The sequence below is a fragment of the Macaca thibetana genome, chromosome 11 (assembly GCF_024542745.1).
Source record: "Macaca thibetana thibetana isolate TM-01 chromosome 11, ASM2454274v1, whole genome shotgun sequence".
NCBI classification, from domain to species: Eukaryota; Metazoa; Chordata; class Mammalia; order Primates; family Cercopithecidae; genus Macaca; species Macaca thibetana.
The window spans coordinates 108,393,525-108,409,840 of NC_065588.1; the positions used below are offsets into that span (position 1 = coordinate 108,393,525).

Sequence of the window (16,316 nt, forward strand, 5' to 3'; positions counted from 1 at the left end):
TGGCTCATGCCTGTAATCCCAGTATTATGGGAGGCCAAGGCAGGTGGGTCACCTGAGGTCAGGAGACTGAGACCAGCTTGGCTAACATAGTGAAATCCCGTTTTTACTAAAAATACAAAAAAATTAGCTGGGCATGGTGGCAGGCGCCTGTACTCCCAACTACTCAGGAGGCTGGGGCAGTAGAATCACTTGAACCCAGGAGGCAGAGGTTGCAGTGAGCTGAGATCATGCCACTGCACTCCAGCCTGGGTGCAGTGGATCATGCCAATGCACTCCAGTGAGACTCCATTTCAAAAAAATAAAATAAGTAAGTAAATAAATGCTGATAGGCACAATTTGTGGACATGGCAACAATCATACAATGGTGGCATGATAATGACTGAAGTTTGGGAAACACTGTCTAGGACCACACGTTTGTGCCAAGGTCTCCTTCATACCAGACGCGTATCTTACATTCACACATACCCTGGATCTGAGTGGAAAGAGAGAAAGCTCATGTACGTAAGACACGATTAGGGATCATGAACATCTAAAGCCTGCATCCCACTGAGCCAGCTGAGCCCTCACCCTGCAAAAGAGCGAACTGCAGTTTGCTACATCCAGATGGCTCTTGTACAGGATAAAAGATTACTGGCCGGGGGAATCCCAAGGGCCTGCTGAAGCTGACTTATTAAGTCCAGCACCTACCAACGAGGGGACCAAGCTTCCTGCTCTCTCAGGACTGACATTGCTTGCGAATTCTGGTTGGAAACAAGTTTGTGACTGTCCTGGAACATGGGCTCTCAAAGAACCTTCACAGAGGACAGGTGTCCATGCTCCCCTCTCCACTGGGGCACAGGGCTAGGCCCTCAGATGCTAGAACTATTCACGTCACCTCCGCTGTCCTTGCTTTACCGTTTAGCATTCGTGTAAGATGACCTTGGAGATAGTTCTTCACCAAAATTATACATGGCGGCCTATGAGCTGAAACTCATTCTCAGACAGTGTTCCCGCTTATGTTCCCCCTATTCACTCCCTGGGTGTTTTTCATCTTTTTTGCAGAGAAAGGGTCTGGCTATGTTGCTCCATATCCTGAACTCAAGCGATCCTCTTGCCTCAGCCTCTCAAAGTGCTGGATTACAAGTGTGAGTCACTGCACTCGGCCCTCCTAAGGTGTATGAAAGAATTTGACTTGGTTGCCAACATTTAAAAATTGAGAAATTCACATCGACATTTGGATTCCTGGATTTTCTTGAAATAAGAAATTACGGTTCTGGCAGGAGCAGGGCCATGTTCTCCTGTAGCAGTGGGTGACAGGACACGTGTCCTCTGTGCCTCCGGCTCACCAAAGTCCCCCTGCCAACTTTCCTCTTTATTTCCCTCATTTAGCTGATCTGTTTGAACCCTGAAGGCACTGAAGGCATCCGAGTGTGCAACGTTTTCTGTTTTGAGATGGAGCTTCACTCTTGTTGCCCAGGCTGGAGTGCAATGGCGCAATCTCAGCTCACTGCAACCTCTGCCTCTTGGGTTTCAAGCAATTCTCCTGCCTCAGCCTCCTGAGTAGTTGGGATTACAGGCATGCACCACCATGCCCGGCTAATTTTTTGTATTTAGCAGAGACAGGGTTTCATCATGTTGGTCAGGCTGGTCTCATACTCCTGACCTCAGGTGATCCACCCACCTCGGCCTCCCAAAGTGCTGGGATTACAGGAGTGAGCCACCGCGCCCGGCCGAGTGTGCAATGTTTTCTTCCCTGCAACATCATGAAAAAATTAAAAAATACAGAAAGCCTGAAGAAATTATACAGTAAATACCTGTGTACTTACCAGCTAGATTCCACCATAAACATGTTGTGTATTTGCTCTACTACATGTCTATCTACCCCTCTCTTCATCCACACACCCATCTTAGTTTTTGATTATTTCAAAATAAGTTGTAGACATCTGTATGCTTCCTCCCTACACACTTAAAGAGGTATATCATTAATTAAAGTTTAATATTTATTTAGAACTTGTTTAGGTAAATTTGCATATGGTAAAATGCACAACTTTTACATTTATCATTCCATGAGTTTTGCAACCTTCTTGACCCTTTGAGGACCTATGCAGTTATAACCTTTGATTTTGCAACATTGTTCATTTCCACACCACCCTTCACCCCTAAAGTTATAATAATGGCGTATACTTCTGTTTTAAAGTAAAGTGGATAAAGTTAATCTTATTTTCGTCGTTCGTTAGTTGCCACTCCTCAAAATAATGAAAATACCCGACAAATCATGGATTTGGGAGTCTAGGTTGTACCTTAAGATCTATTCCCCAAGCCCACTTCAAACGACAGCAATCTGAAGGAGGCTGCAGCTGCCTGGGTTACCTGTGGCCACTCCCTGCACCAGCTGGCAAGCTCCTTCCTCAGGCACCATGCCGGCTCCACCCACACCCTAGATTCCGATCCCCAGGGAAGGCAGCCTCACCTAGCAGCTCCACCACCTGCAGGAGGACGGATGTCGGAATGGTGTCAGGCTCATCTTCGGACTTCCCTTCACTGTCCTCTGATTTCCAGGACAGCAGCTGCTCTGCAAAGGCCATAGCCAGTGGGAACTCCAGGGGCAAGGAATGTAACACCAGAACCGCTCCAGGAGGTGGAGACACCCCTGCAAGAAGCACCCAGGAGGAAAGCAGGTGATTGGCAGCACCTGACCCAAATAAGCCTCACAAAAGATCCTGCCGGGTGTGCACGCAGAAACAGGGCTGGAGAGCCCACCCACTCATCTGCTCCAGGATGAGGACACATAGCTCCCGACACTCCGGACAGCGGGCTGCAGGGACACGAGGAGATGGAGGCTATCCCTCCAGGGAGTCCTCTTACTGGGGTGGATTCAGCAAATGCGACAAAGGGCAGAGATGAGAACAGAGGACACGCACTTGTCATTCAGTTAGATACCAACTAGAACGGGGACAGTAAGTAACACTTTAAAAGATGCCTCACTGGGATATTCCCAGCTTGGTAAAGAAATAATCAGTCCTTTGGTATGGCTGCAATCCCACTAAGACCATTATGCTTATACAGTGGACCAGCAAGGGGTCCCCAAGACTTAAGACTACTGGCACCTTGGGTTTTGATTATCTTATCACCTTTTGTCACTGCCGTGGCCTACGTGTGACCAAAGCTGTCTACGGTGAAAGGAAGAAGGTCCAAGGCTTGATCCCCCTCACATCCTGCACTGCACCCCAAGCCCCTCTATAAACACCAGTCAGACAGAAGCCAGGGCATCAGAGGGCTTTGGACAAGTCAGAAGCAAACCACATTAGCTTGTGTACTCTGGGGTGAATGTTTACATGGTGATAATTGTGGAATGACAGAGATCTTCTGTTTTAAATGTAAAGTTTAAAATATAGCTAGTATAGGCAAAATACTATGAAAAACAGACTCTAATAAAAAAGACCATAAAGTTGTTTAGCAATGACCAAATCACTTAAGAAATGTCCTTTCATTTCATTCCCTAAGATGCAGTGTCTTAAGGACTGGGGCTGTGGAGAAGCCCAGGCCTGTTATTTTGGCTAAAAGTTCATATGTTTTCTGTCTCTGGCAAACACGTGTCAGTCTTTTCCTGTCAAGCATGCCAAGAAGGAGCAGTGCAGGCCTGTGACAAGGATTTCCTTTCTTTTCTGTGCATACTCAGATACAGAGCCAGCGGGCCCTGGTGCATACAGAGGACAGGCAGTGACAGCTTCAGGGCATGTGGAGGCAGAGCCCTCATCTAACTCTAAAACCATGGAGGCTTCAAAAAAATGCCCAGGAGATGAGAGCAATCGAGCTTCCAGTTAGATGAGGAGCAGACGCTCACAGTGGCCAGTGCCCCAGTGAGCCATGTTGAGAATTTGGTTAATGAGAACTCAAGGAATGGCAACTGGGATTATCATAGCCTGAGTCAGCTGTAAGGTTGTGATTGCTCTGGTTATATCATTCTAAACAGAAACATCTCAGCACACACTTGTGAAAAGAAACGAAATCTCCAATGTAGTCTGGACAGCATCTGCCAGGCGTTCCCTAGGTAGGAAAGATAAGTCTTTTAACTTACTGCCTCTAAAAGAAACAGCAGTTTCTTCTAGAAGAAGTCCCAAGAAGTCCTATTCTTTATCAATAGGAATTGGAAAATGCAAGGTACACAATTCATTATAGCTTCACAAAGAAGGCAAGCGGAGAATGACTCCAGCTGTTCTCATCACGACAAGCTGCTGGAGACTCACCCAGTTTGATGTGGACCCTGTCTGTGGAGAGGACCACAGAGGGGTACTGGTCAGCGGTGGGGGGAGGTGCAAGCCCAGTGTTGGCTGGGGATGCGTCCCGTGGGTAACAGGCGGCCTCGATGAGGTTCAGCTGGCCATTTCGCTTCACTTTGTGGCCGAGGCCGTATACAAGCACCCGTGCCCATGGCGCCTTGTACAGAGAGGAGCTGAGAAAGAGGGATGGGTGGGTGTTAATACAGGGTCTAGCCACGCACATGGGGACAGGCAGCATTGCCTTCTCACCAGGGGACATTAGATGAGAACTGGGCCCAAGTCATTTCCACCATACTTTAGAAGGTCATTCTTTATAGACTAATTCCCCAAACACAGAAATATGAAGAGAACTGTAAGTTATTTGCATTAAAGAATCAAAGTGATTTGAATTTTTTTCCTTGGCCAGTTTCACTAGAATTTATTTAGCTTTCCTCTCCCCATCACCATCTTCTTGAGAACAGGCAACTTACTCTTTGCGGAATCCAGATTGACTTTCTTTACAAGACACAACAACAAAAGCTGCACCAGGGAAATTCACGTCCATGTTGACTTTGGATTCAGAAATTGGGAACTCTTCGGAGGGGAACTGCTCTGGTGCTGTCTGCAAAGAGACATTGAATAAGGAAAGCCACGGGCTAAACATAGGGACAGCATTTCATCTTCTCATCTCACATGGCCCAGGAAAGCAGCCAAACGACTAAATAGCCCTCTGGAAGGAAGCAACCTACAGATGAGATAAAGCAGAAGAGCTTCTAGGAAAAGGAAATTGAGAGGAATGGGGACTTGGAGGGGAAAGGAGAGTCATTTTCAGCAAGCCAGTGAGACTCCCAGTAAAAAACGGTAACCACACTGCAGGAACATGAGCTTTAGACTTCTACCTGCAGGAAAGAGCAGATCTGTTTCGTCAGCTCTAAAAGGCTCTCCTCGCCCTGGTGCAGGGTCCGGGTGATGGCCACGTTGAGCCACTCTCTCACTGTCTGGGAGTTGCCCTGGTAAAAGAGGTCCGTGGCGGAGCAGTTCTGGGAATGGATGCAATGCTGTAAAGACTGTGCCAGGAGGATCGAGCTGGAGCTGATGGTGCCGTCTGGGGACGGAAAGGAAACAGAAGTTGACAAGAATCAAAGCAGCCAGTAGCTGCGAGAGTCTAAGTAACAGACAATGAATAACCCATCCAGAAACCCCAGATGGGAGGGTTATCCTGGATATGATGTCCTGGATAACAGATGCCGGCAATCAGATCCTCTGCTTTAGGATGGTGGAGGGGGACCCAGGAGATCAATGGGCATCATACTTTTCCTTTCTTTTCAGCTGTGAAACTGTTTCCTAAAATAAAATCTAAAGAGAGGCCCAGGTCTATGAAATATATCAAATGGGGCTGCTTGGATCCAGGGGTTCCTAGAGCCTGATCTGTCTGACTACCCTGGCCCGCCCTCGCAGGGTACCTCAGGGCAGAGCCTGTAGAGAAGCTTGTTAGATCATCATGGCAAAGCTTCTGCCACCACACTTGATGCTTTCCAGGTATGTTTCAGGGCATCTAAGTTCTTGGGGTGGGCTGTGGACCCCAGGTGCTCATATAGGCCAGTAGAGATGTAGGGCATACATGCCCTGGCTGGGTGGGACCCCACAGTTGTCAGCTGGAGGGCAGCTACCCAGGATGCTGACTGAGCTCAGAATGCTATCTGCAAGTGAGCTTTGAGGGGTGCCCCCTGCCTGCCTCACCTCTTTTTTGAGAGAGAGAGTCTTGCTCTGTTGCCATGTTGGAGTACAGTGGCACAATCTCGGCTCACTGCAACCTCCGCTTCCTGGGTTCAAGTGATTCTCCTGCCTCAGCCTCCCGAGTAGCTGGGGACTACAGGCACCCACCACTATGCCCAGCTAAGACCTCTTGTTTCCATCTTAGTTGCTGGGAGATCAAGGGGGCAGGTCAGAGGCTGAGATGCCAGGGGAAGACAGAAAGGGCCCCTCAGTCCTGGACAGGGCTGAGGGCAGACTCATCACCTGGCATTCACTGGGTAGCAGACACAGCCCTCATGCCAAGGGCTGACCTTTGGAACAGCCTCACCAGAACTTATGATGAACCAAATAGGTCTGCTTTGGAGGACGCTGATGACAGGAACATTCCCTTTCTTTCTAATGTCAAATACACTGTCTGTGGCAACAATACAGTGACTTGGCTTCATAAATAATACTTAATTTTCTTTGATCCACAATTATTCTGGGAAACTCGATGAATGCTTAACAGAGTAATGACTCAAGAGAGTAATCCATTACATTTTTCAAAGAGTGAGAAAGCCCTGCCAGGAGAATCCCAGTTCCTGGGTGCAATTTCTCACATGAGCCTATGCGCACAATGAGGCACTTCTTGCCCTCACGCGGGGAATGACTACATTATGCACAGCACCCGCCTGGTGCTGAGTTCCAGAGTGACAGCAGCAAAGCCAAGTTTTACCTGGGAGGGGAGGCGCGAGGAGCTGATTGGACAGCAGCTGCAGGTGCTCCAGGGTAATGTCCCGGATGGCAGGGATGTGGAAGAGGCGGGTGAACAAGTGAGGCAACTTGGGGGCGAAGATATTGAGCAGGGCCATGCGGCAGTACAGCCTGGCCAGCGCAGCCTCGCAGCGCAGCAGCTCCCTGCAAGGGAAAAGGTAGGTGAGATGCTCAAAGCCCTGATGCTCCGGCCCCCATACTGGGACCAGGCCGCAGGTTCTGAAGGGAGAGGATCCCATCTCAGGCTTCTCTTCCAGCCTGATGTTCCAAACCCTAAGGGAGTCACTTGAGTTTTAAACAAAAGTCACATTGAGTTATATTGTTAAGTTTGATTTTTCCCAGCTCAAAAAAGTACTGTAGGGAAAAAAATAAAAATACACGTCCACACAAAAATTTGTACATGTATGTTTTTTGCTTTTTTTTAAAATTTGAGACAGAGTCTCACTCTGTCGCCCAGGCTGGAGTGCAGTGGCACGATCTTGGCTCACTGTAAGCTCTGTCTCCCAGGTTCATGCCATTCTCCTGCCTCAGCCTCCGAGTAGCTGGGACAACAGGCTCCCGCCACCACACCTGGCTAATTTTTTGCACCTTTGGTAGAGATGGGGTTCTACTGTGTTAGCCAGGACGGTCTCGATCTCCTGATCTTGTGATCCGCTCGCCTCGGCCTGCTAAAGCACTGGAACCATAGGCGTGAGCCGCTGCGCCCAACCCACATGTATGTTCATAGTAGCATTATTTATAATAGCCAAATAGTGATAAGAACTCAAGTGTCCATTAACTCAATGGTAAGTCTATACAATGGAGTATTATTCAGCCATCAAACAGATGAAAGACTGACACATGCCACAACAAGAATAAACCTTGAAACATCATGTTCAGTGAAAGACACCAGATACAAAGGGCCACATATTGGACTCCATTTCTGTAAATTGTCCAGAGGAAAATGCAGATAAATAGAAAATAGATTGGTGGTTGCCAGGAGATGGTAGGAAAGGAGGAACGGAAGTAACTGCTATGGGTATGGGGTTTCTTTTGGGGTGATAAAAATGTTCTAAAATTGATTGTGGTAATGGTTGGACGACTTTGTGAATATAATAAAAACCACTGACTTGTGTACTTTAAATGGGTGAATTGTATGGTATGTGAATTATATCTCAATAAAGCTATTACAAAAATACCATTGTGGGCATTTTTTTAATGTGATAAATCTGTGAAGTGATCGGCATTCAACTTGAATAACAGCTCATTAGTGCCTAAGCACATCTTACGGGGCCAGGTGCAATGGCTTACACTTGTAATCCTAGCACTTTGGGAGGCCAAGGCAGGAGGATCACTTGAGTTCAGGAGTTTGAGACCAGCCTGGGTAACATGGTGACACTCCCTCTCTACAAAAAAATAGAAATCGCCCTGTAGTCTCAGCTACTTGGGAGGCTGAGGTGGGAGGACTGCTGAGCCCAGTAGTTGGGAGGCTGCAGTGGGCTATGACTGTGCCACTGCACTCCAGCCTGGGTGACAGAGCAAGACTGTTTCTAAAAAACAAAAACCTAGGCCCCAAACTCACTCTGAACCCACGGGGGTCATTTGATATTCCTACTGACTCTAATTAAATTTAATGTTGGTATATCATAATTCAAATTTAGGTGTAATGGCAATTAAAGAAACAACCCCACATGGAACACTTGATGAGTGTATGTGTGAAGTGAAGATAAACAAAAAGAAGGCAGCTAAGAAACTACATCGTAGGTGGTTTCTTCCTTATCAACACCAGTCTCTGTGGTTCTCATGCCAGGATGAATAATAAACACACTTCTCCTGTCTCCTCCCTCCTTGGAAGCCCATGTGTTCACTGCATTAACAAAGCACATTAGGACAATGGCAGCAAAACTGGTAAGGACTGAATGGGCAAGCTGAGAACTCCACGGTTCTCCCCATGGCTTTCACCTCAGACTTTATAGGCCAAAGTTACCAGGGACAGAACTGCTTGTTTTGTTTTCTTGGGCTTTTTTGAGACGGGTCCTGTTGCCCAGACTGGAGTGCAGTGGCGTGATCATAGCTCACTGCAGCCTTGACCTCCCAGACTCAAGGGATCCTCCAGCTTTAGCCTCTTGAATAGCTGGGACTACAGACATGTACCACTGCTCCTAGCTATTTTTTTCTTATTTTTGTAGAGACACGGTCTCTCTCTCTCTCTCTCCTTTTTTGAGATGGGGTCTTGCTCTGTCACTCAGGCTGGAGTGCAGTGGTGTCACCTCGGCTCACTGCAATCTCCGCCTCCCAGGTTTAAGCGATTCTTCTACCTCGGCCTCCCAAGTAGCTGGGATTACAGGCGTGTGCCACCATGCCTGGCTGATATTTGAATTTTTAGTAGAGACAGTGCCTTACCATGTTGGCTAGGCTGGTCTCGAACTCTTGACCTCAAGTGATCTGCCCACCTCGGCCTCCCCAAGTGCTGGAATTACAGGTGTGAGCTACTGTGCCCAGCCGAGACAGGGTCTCTCTATGTTGCCCAGACTGGTCTTGAACTCCTGGGCTCAAATGATCTTCCTTCTTCGGCCTTCCAAAGTGCTAAGATTACAGGTGTGAGCCACCGCGCCTGGCTATGAGCTTGCTTCGCTTCTGACCTGCAGCCCCAGTTTGGACACTGTGCACTGCTAATGCCTCTGAAGCCACTGCTGCTCTAGCCTCTGTTTTCCAAAATCCTCTTTATTTATTTATTTAAAAAAATGTTTGAGACAAGGTCTTGCTCTGTTGCCCACGTTGGAGGACACTGGTAATCACGGCTCACTGCAGCCTTGAACTCCCGGGCTCAAGCAATGCTCTCGCCTCAGCCTCCCACTTAAATAGCTGGGACTATAGGTGTGTGCCACCAGGCCCAGCTCACCAAAGTCTTCTTTAAAACCACTGTGACCGCTTTAGCACAGAAAACAATCTTGATGAAAATCTGTGCTGGGACCAGAAATCCAACCACTGAATGATCACACAGATCTGCATGGCATGTTTCCTATGTCTTCCAATACCAAGACCACCGCAGTAACACCGAGTAAACGTCCTACACTTGTAAGTTGACTGTAACTCTACAAGGACTTTCTTGCCTTCTCTCTCAGTTGCTAGTCAGCAGTCAACAGGTTTCATCTATCAAAGATGTTTGCTAAAAAATATGACCAAAAGACTTATTAAATAAAGCTTTAAAAGCTTTTAATTACCATGTTGACATTCAAGCATGTATGTCTTCTTAATAATACCATGTTGATATTCAAGCGTGTATGTTTGGGGACCTTTTTCAGCATCTGTTTTGGGTCTACAGTGTGTCAGGGCCTAGCTTAGGCACTGGGGACTCTAGCAACTTCTGCCTCCTGGGATCAAGTGATTCTCATGCCTCAGCCTCCTGAGTAGCTGGGACCATCAGCACATGACAACAGACCCAGCTAATTTTTGTATTTTTAGTAGAGTTGGGGTTTCACCTGTTGGCTAGGCTGGTCTTGAACTCCTGGCCTCAAGTGATCCACCCACCTTGGCCTTCCAAAGTGCTGGGATTACAGGTGTGAGCTGCCGCACCCAGCCCACAAGAACAAACTTTAACAAACAAGCAAAATAACAGCAGTAAAAATGTCAGGTCCTGGGAAAGCATTAAAATACTGTAGTTTCCTGACAAAGAGCGCCTGGACAGTCACCTCAGACAGTGAGGGCAGAGCTTTTTGAAGAGGTGAGAATTCACTGAGATCTGAATCACAGAATGAGACAGTCAGGGGGAACTCGGGCCATCCCTAAGGAAGAAGCACACTAGCTGTGTGAGCACCACAGATGAGGGGCTGCCAAGCTCAGAGGCTCCTGTGGGGTTTTGTGAGGCAGGTTAGGGTTTGAATGTACTCGATGGGAAGGTGTGCATTAGAGGAGGGAGAACTGATTTCTGTGTCTAAAAGATCGCTCCAGCTGTTGTGGAGAGGAGAGCCGAGGCCTGGGCTGTTGTGGTGGAGGTGGGAATGGAGACATGTGCAGATGGGGACATATTTTGGAACAGTCAATGGCACTTGCCGACAGCTCTCTTGAGGAAAAAGGATGGCTCATGGCGCCCCTTCCAGATATGGGGAGGCCAGTGGTAGAGGAGATTTTGGGGAAAAATTCAGATTCCACCTCACACACTAAATTTTAGGGGCTTATGAGATTATCTGTGAGTTAAGGGTCAACAAAACCGTATCCTTGTCTACCTCAGAACTGCCTTTGGTTAAGCTGTTTTAAAGTCAGTTCTTCTGAAAACGTGACAAAGAATGTCGGCAACATCACAAGGCACTGCTTATGATACTAGTGACCCCTCACAGGCAAGCTGTGTCTAAATGGGGAGGACTGTGAAGAACATTCTTGGTGGGAAGCCACAGCTTTGAGGCTTCTGGAGCATGGCGATGCCTGTAACTGGGCATGCCTCTTGCTGAAATCCCTGGAAGTCATGCCTGTGGAGTGTTCACAAGATATATCAGCTTGGATTAGGACATGGGGCTGTTCAGTCACTGGCTGCAGGAGCCCTGCCGTGGGACATTTCTCCTTCACACTGGAGTTGACACTTGGGTAGGTAGGTGGGGTCAGTAGGTAGGGTCAGGGAATAGCCCGTGAACTTCTATGGGGATGACTGTGAGGACCCCTGTTGAAGAAACATTCGTGATGTTGCCTGTGGTATGCCTACTTCCTGTCCTGTATCTTGCTAAGTAAAGCTAAGAAGGTCACGTGTGACCTGTTTTGGTCTTGTGAATTTGACTGACTCATTGAACTTAAGATCACCCAAACGCTGCAATGCAATCTGAAGCGGAGATGGTCTATCTCAAGAGGTCTTGCCGTCTAGATAGATAAACATATCTGAAGTTCCAGTGAGTGATGAGAGCTGGTGATACACTCAACTTGGTTCAAAATTGTCAACATCACGAGAAATTGTGATGGCTAATGGATGAACAGCATGAAAAATAGTTTCTGGAAATTTTTATTAGAGAACTCCATTTATTATTATATTTTTCTCTGAATTATTGCAAGAAATTTTAAGATGAAAAGGAATAATTCTCAGGGGAATTGGTAATGGTGACTATGAGGGAGCTTTGCCAGATCTTTATGTTTCAGCCCACTGAGGGCAGGCACATGCCTCGAACACCTTCTCTTCTCTTCTGGAAGCCTGCATGGTGCTAGGCCCATAGAAAGCACTCAAGCAATACCTCATCAGCTTCACAGGGAAAGGAGCTTACACTGTATCTGGACATCTTCTTACCTTTTCTTGACTTGCTTTACTCTCTGTAACTTACTCCACGACGCTCTTCCAATCCGTGGAATGTGATGGCTATTCATCCATTAGCCATCACAAATTCTCACGATGTTGACAATTTTGAACCAAGTTGAGTATATCTCCAGTTCTCATCTCTCACTGGAACTCCAGATACGCTTATCTGTCTAGATGGCAAGACCTCTTGCTGTCTCCGTTTAAGACTGCATTGCAGCGTTTGGGTGGTCTTAAGTTCAATGAGTCAGTCAATCTCTAGCTATCCAGTAGTCCCTCCAAATCACAGCAGCGTGCATGTTGCATAAGCCAGATGATTCTAGATCCCCCAACTTTTTTTTTTTTTTTTTTGAGACAGTCTCCCTTTGTCACCCAGGTTGGAGTGCAGTGGCATAATCTCAGTTCACTGCAACCTCCGTCTCCCGGGTTCAATAGATTCTCCTGCCTTAGCCTCCAGAGTAGCTGGTATTACAGGTGCCCATCACCAAGATCGGCTAATTTTTGTATTTTTAGTAGAGATGCTATTTCACCAGGTTGGCTGGGCTGGTATCAAACTTGTGACCTCAAGTTATCTGCTCACCTGGGCCTCCCAAAGTGCTGGGACTATGGGCCTGACCTACCGTGCCTGGCCCCTAGATCCCCCGACTTTTCTTCACACCTCCTGCAATTTTGCTGTTATCTTTATTAGCTGCCTTCTCTAAGTGTTAGCTTTGAAGGAAAAACTTTCTTGCCGAGGATAAGTGGTACATGTGGTAGAGTGAGGTTGGTGGAGTTCTGTGACCCAGTAGAAAGAAGGGCCCAACTGTACCTGTGAATTTGAAGGTTGGTATTGTCCAGTGTGACCAGCCCATTGGTGGCAGTCCTTCGGTAGCCTGCTGGGGGCCTTTCCAACATATCAATGGGATACCAGTATCGCACCAGCACACCTTCACTGCGGAGGTATGTTTCTACCTGCACCAATTCATTCACCTACAATAGGAGAAGAAAATGTCTGTTTGTGCTGTTTGCTTTTGTTTTCCATGTGTACGTGTGTGTGTGTGTGTGTGTGTATGTGTGTGTATTTTTAGTCCAGGCTTTTAGGTATTATAATCTGTAACTAATTGCAATTTCATAGACAAAACAAATGAAAGAGAATTCACAATACATTGTTGAAACACATAAGTAGTCTTATTATTATATAAACTTGCTATATGCTTTTCTAAGCAAATAACAAAATAACAAACATCAGAAATCAGAGATCTTATTTTTTTTTTTGAGATGGAGTCTCACTGTGTCATCCAGGCTGGAGTGCAGTGGCGTCATCTTGGCACACTGCAGTCTCCGCCTCCCAGGTTCAAGAGATTTTCCTGTCTCAGCCTCCCGAGTAGCTGCGACTAAAGGCACCCACCACTGTGACCAGCTAATTTTTGTATTTTTAGTGGAGACGGGGTTTCACCATGTTGGCCAGGCTGGTCTTAAACTCCTTTCCTCAAGTGATCCACCTGCCTTGGCCTCCTAAAGTGCTGGGATTACAGGCGTGAGCCACCATGCCCAGCCAGGAATCACAGAGATTTTAAATGAATTCTTAAATATAAATGTGAATTAACGACATACTAGAAAGGCCAAAAGCCAGTTATTAAAAAAAAAAAAAAAAAAAAAAAACTTCAATCAAAATAAAAACAGTATAATATATACATAAACACACACACAACCAGACTAATATATATATCTATATATTTATACATATGTATAACCAGACTATAGCAATAAATGCTAGTTTCATGCTATTGATTTAGTCTAAGTTCAAAGACATCTGCTTAGTACTGAGTGTTTTAGTTTTTCCATACCAGATGGAAAATTTTAATTGATACAATAAAGATTTTCAATGTAATCATAAGTTAGCAATTTAAAGAGAATAGTGCTATATTTCCAGCACACACTGTTGCTAGGTAAAATTTATGTTCATTGTTTTTATGTTAATAATATCTTAAAAGGAGGGAATCTGTCTGATCTCTCTATTTTATTGCTAGGAACATAAAAAGTAAGCTCATACATATGCATTTTGGATGCAAATACCAATGCAATTTTCATTTAGGGATTATTAAAATGGAGAGAAATTACCATAGAAACAACAGAATGATTACTATAAGGACATTTCTATTTTTCTAACTTTTATTTTCACACATTTAGATTGCTCAAAAATATCGTCAGTAATGTATTTTCTTATAATCAGAGTCAGAAGTTTGCATCAGAAGGCAGTGGGAGATTAACAGTATTATTGATGGAATTTTCCATTTGAAAGTTCACCTCAGTGACCACCAGTCAATAGCCCCTCTAAACAAATTTAATGAGTTAAATTACATTCTGACAAAATAGTCAGATGATGTAATTTTTTTTTTTTTTTTTTGAGACAGAGTCTTGCTCTGTTGCCCAGGTTGGAGTGCCATGGCATGATCTCGGCTCACTGCAACCTCTGCCCCTGGGGTTCAAGCGATTCTCCTGCCGCGGCCTCCCAACTAGCTAGGATTACAGGTTCGCGCCACTATGCCCAGCTAATTTTTGTATTTTCAGAAGAGATGGAGTTTCGTCATGTTGGCTAGGCTGGTCTCAAGCTCCTGACCTCAATTGATCCACCTGCCTCGGCCTCCCAAAGTGCTGGGATTACAGGCATGAGCCACCGCACCTGGCCTAAAGATGTACATTTTTTCTTTTTTTTTTTTTTTTTTTTTTTTGAGACGGAGTCTCGCTCTGTCGCCCAGGCTGGAGTGCAGTGGCGCGATCTCGGCTCACTGCAAGCTCCGCCTCCCGGGTTCACGCCATTCTCCTGCCTCAGCCTCCCGAGTAGCTGGGACTACAGGCGCCCACAACCGCGCCCGGCTAATTTTTTGTATTTTTAGTAGAGACGGGGTTTCACCGTGGTCTCGATCTCCTGACCTTGTGATCCGCCCGCCTCGGCCTCCCAAAGTGCTGGGATTACAGGCGTGAGCCACCGCGCCCGGCAAAATGTACATTTTTTCAAGGTAAATTTCAAAGCATTAATGGAATCTAATATCATCTGTATCTCTCTAGACAGATACCAAAGTTTATATCTATACAGTGATTGATAATATTAATATTTTATCAGAGACTCTCAGGCTTGATCTGTATATTATTTCACCAGTTTTTCCTGCATAGGAAGCTTCTCAAATACAAGGATGTGCATGCAACCTCAGAATCACAGTCATGGCTTTCAGAGTCTCTTTTCAAAAGAAAGCTCTGGCCTTGTCCTCTCTCACTCTCTTACTTCTCTGCCCCCACCCCTAAAAGTCCTAGCTGTGTTCTAGGAGAGAGCTTTGCAAAATGGAGGAGGAAACTACTGATCCAGTTTAATACACTCATTTTACAGATACAGAAATTGAGGCTGAGAGAATCAGTGAGATGACGTAATCAAAATGACACAACTTTTTTTTCCCTTTGGAGAGAGGGACTTACTCTGTTGCCCAGGCTAGAGAGCACTGACGCCATCACAGCTCACTGCAGCCTTGACCTCCCAGACTCAAACAATCCTCCCACCTTAGCCTCCCACATACCTGGGACTACAGATATGCCCACCATGACTGGCTAATTTTTTGCAGCTACAGGGTCTCACCATGTTGCCCAGGCTGGTCTCGAACTCCTGGGCTCAAGTAATCCTCCCTTCTCGGCCTCCCAAAGTGCTGGGATTACAGGCATGAGCCCCACGCCCAGCCTATTTCTTTGATTTGTGTCTCTATGACCATCATGACAATGACAGATCAACCATTCATCAAGGATAATGGGGACTTTTCCCTGGGAACTTAGGTAGATACAATGCAGGAACAGTCTGAACGTGTCGGACAGAAAATAATGGTAGAGGTGGTGTGGTCTGAAGGCACTGACAGCTTTGAGACTGGACAGCCTACTATCTACTGTCAGCCCTGATCTGAGTCCCTGAGGAAAGCTCAGGCAAGTCAATTGGCATTAGAGCATTTTTGCTTTGTGTCTTCGTCCTTGATTTGAAGAGAAACTTATCTGTATAATCACTTTTTAAGGTACTTGAGAATCTGGGCATGACAGCCTCAGTATACATAAAATAGCTTATTAATCAGAATGGCTGTTCACTCACTGAATCAACATCTAAGACGACTCCATGAAGCCCAAAGGTTTTCAGCATCCCTCGGATGGCAAATTTTGGCAGAGCAGTTCCAACAGCACTGCTGGCTACATTATTGCTGTCTGGAGAGCGGGTTACTACTGTGAGACCTGAGGAGTGTAGAGGGAGAAGTTTTTCAGGAAAAAGTACCACTGCATCTGGGTTGTAAGAACCCAGATTTAGCTAAACC

At 46.1% G+C, this 16,316-nt stretch overlaps 1 protein-coding gene across 8 annotated transcripts in view; it reads right to left on the reverse strand.

The window, feature by feature from the left end:
• HECTD4 (HECT domain E3 ubiquitin protein ligase 4) overlaps positions 1 to 16,316 on the reverse strand; it is a 224,645-nt gene that overhangs the window by 27,551 nt on the left and 180,778 nt on the right. For all 8 annotated transcript variants that reach the window (XM_050749617.1, XM_050749618.1, XM_050749625.1 and 5 more), the window contains exons 54-60: positions 16,100 to 16,236; positions 12,806 to 12,966; positions 6,709 to 6,890; positions 5,138 to 5,343; positions 4,730 to 4,860; positions 4,227 to 4,432; positions 2,450 to 2,629 (exon numbers count right to left, since the gene is read on the reverse strand). In XM_050749617.1, the coding sequence (XP_050605574.1) occupies positions 2,450 to 2,629; positions 4,227 to 4,432; positions 4,730 to 4,860; positions 5,138 to 5,343; positions 6,709 to 6,890; positions 12,806 to 12,966; positions 16,100 to 16,236 (1,203 nt within the window). The remainder of the gene's footprint in view (positions 1 to 2,449; positions 2,630 to 4,226; positions 4,433 to 4,729; positions 4,861 to 5,137; positions 5,344 to 6,708; positions 6,891 to 12,805; positions 12,967 to 16,099; positions 16,237 to 16,316) is intronic.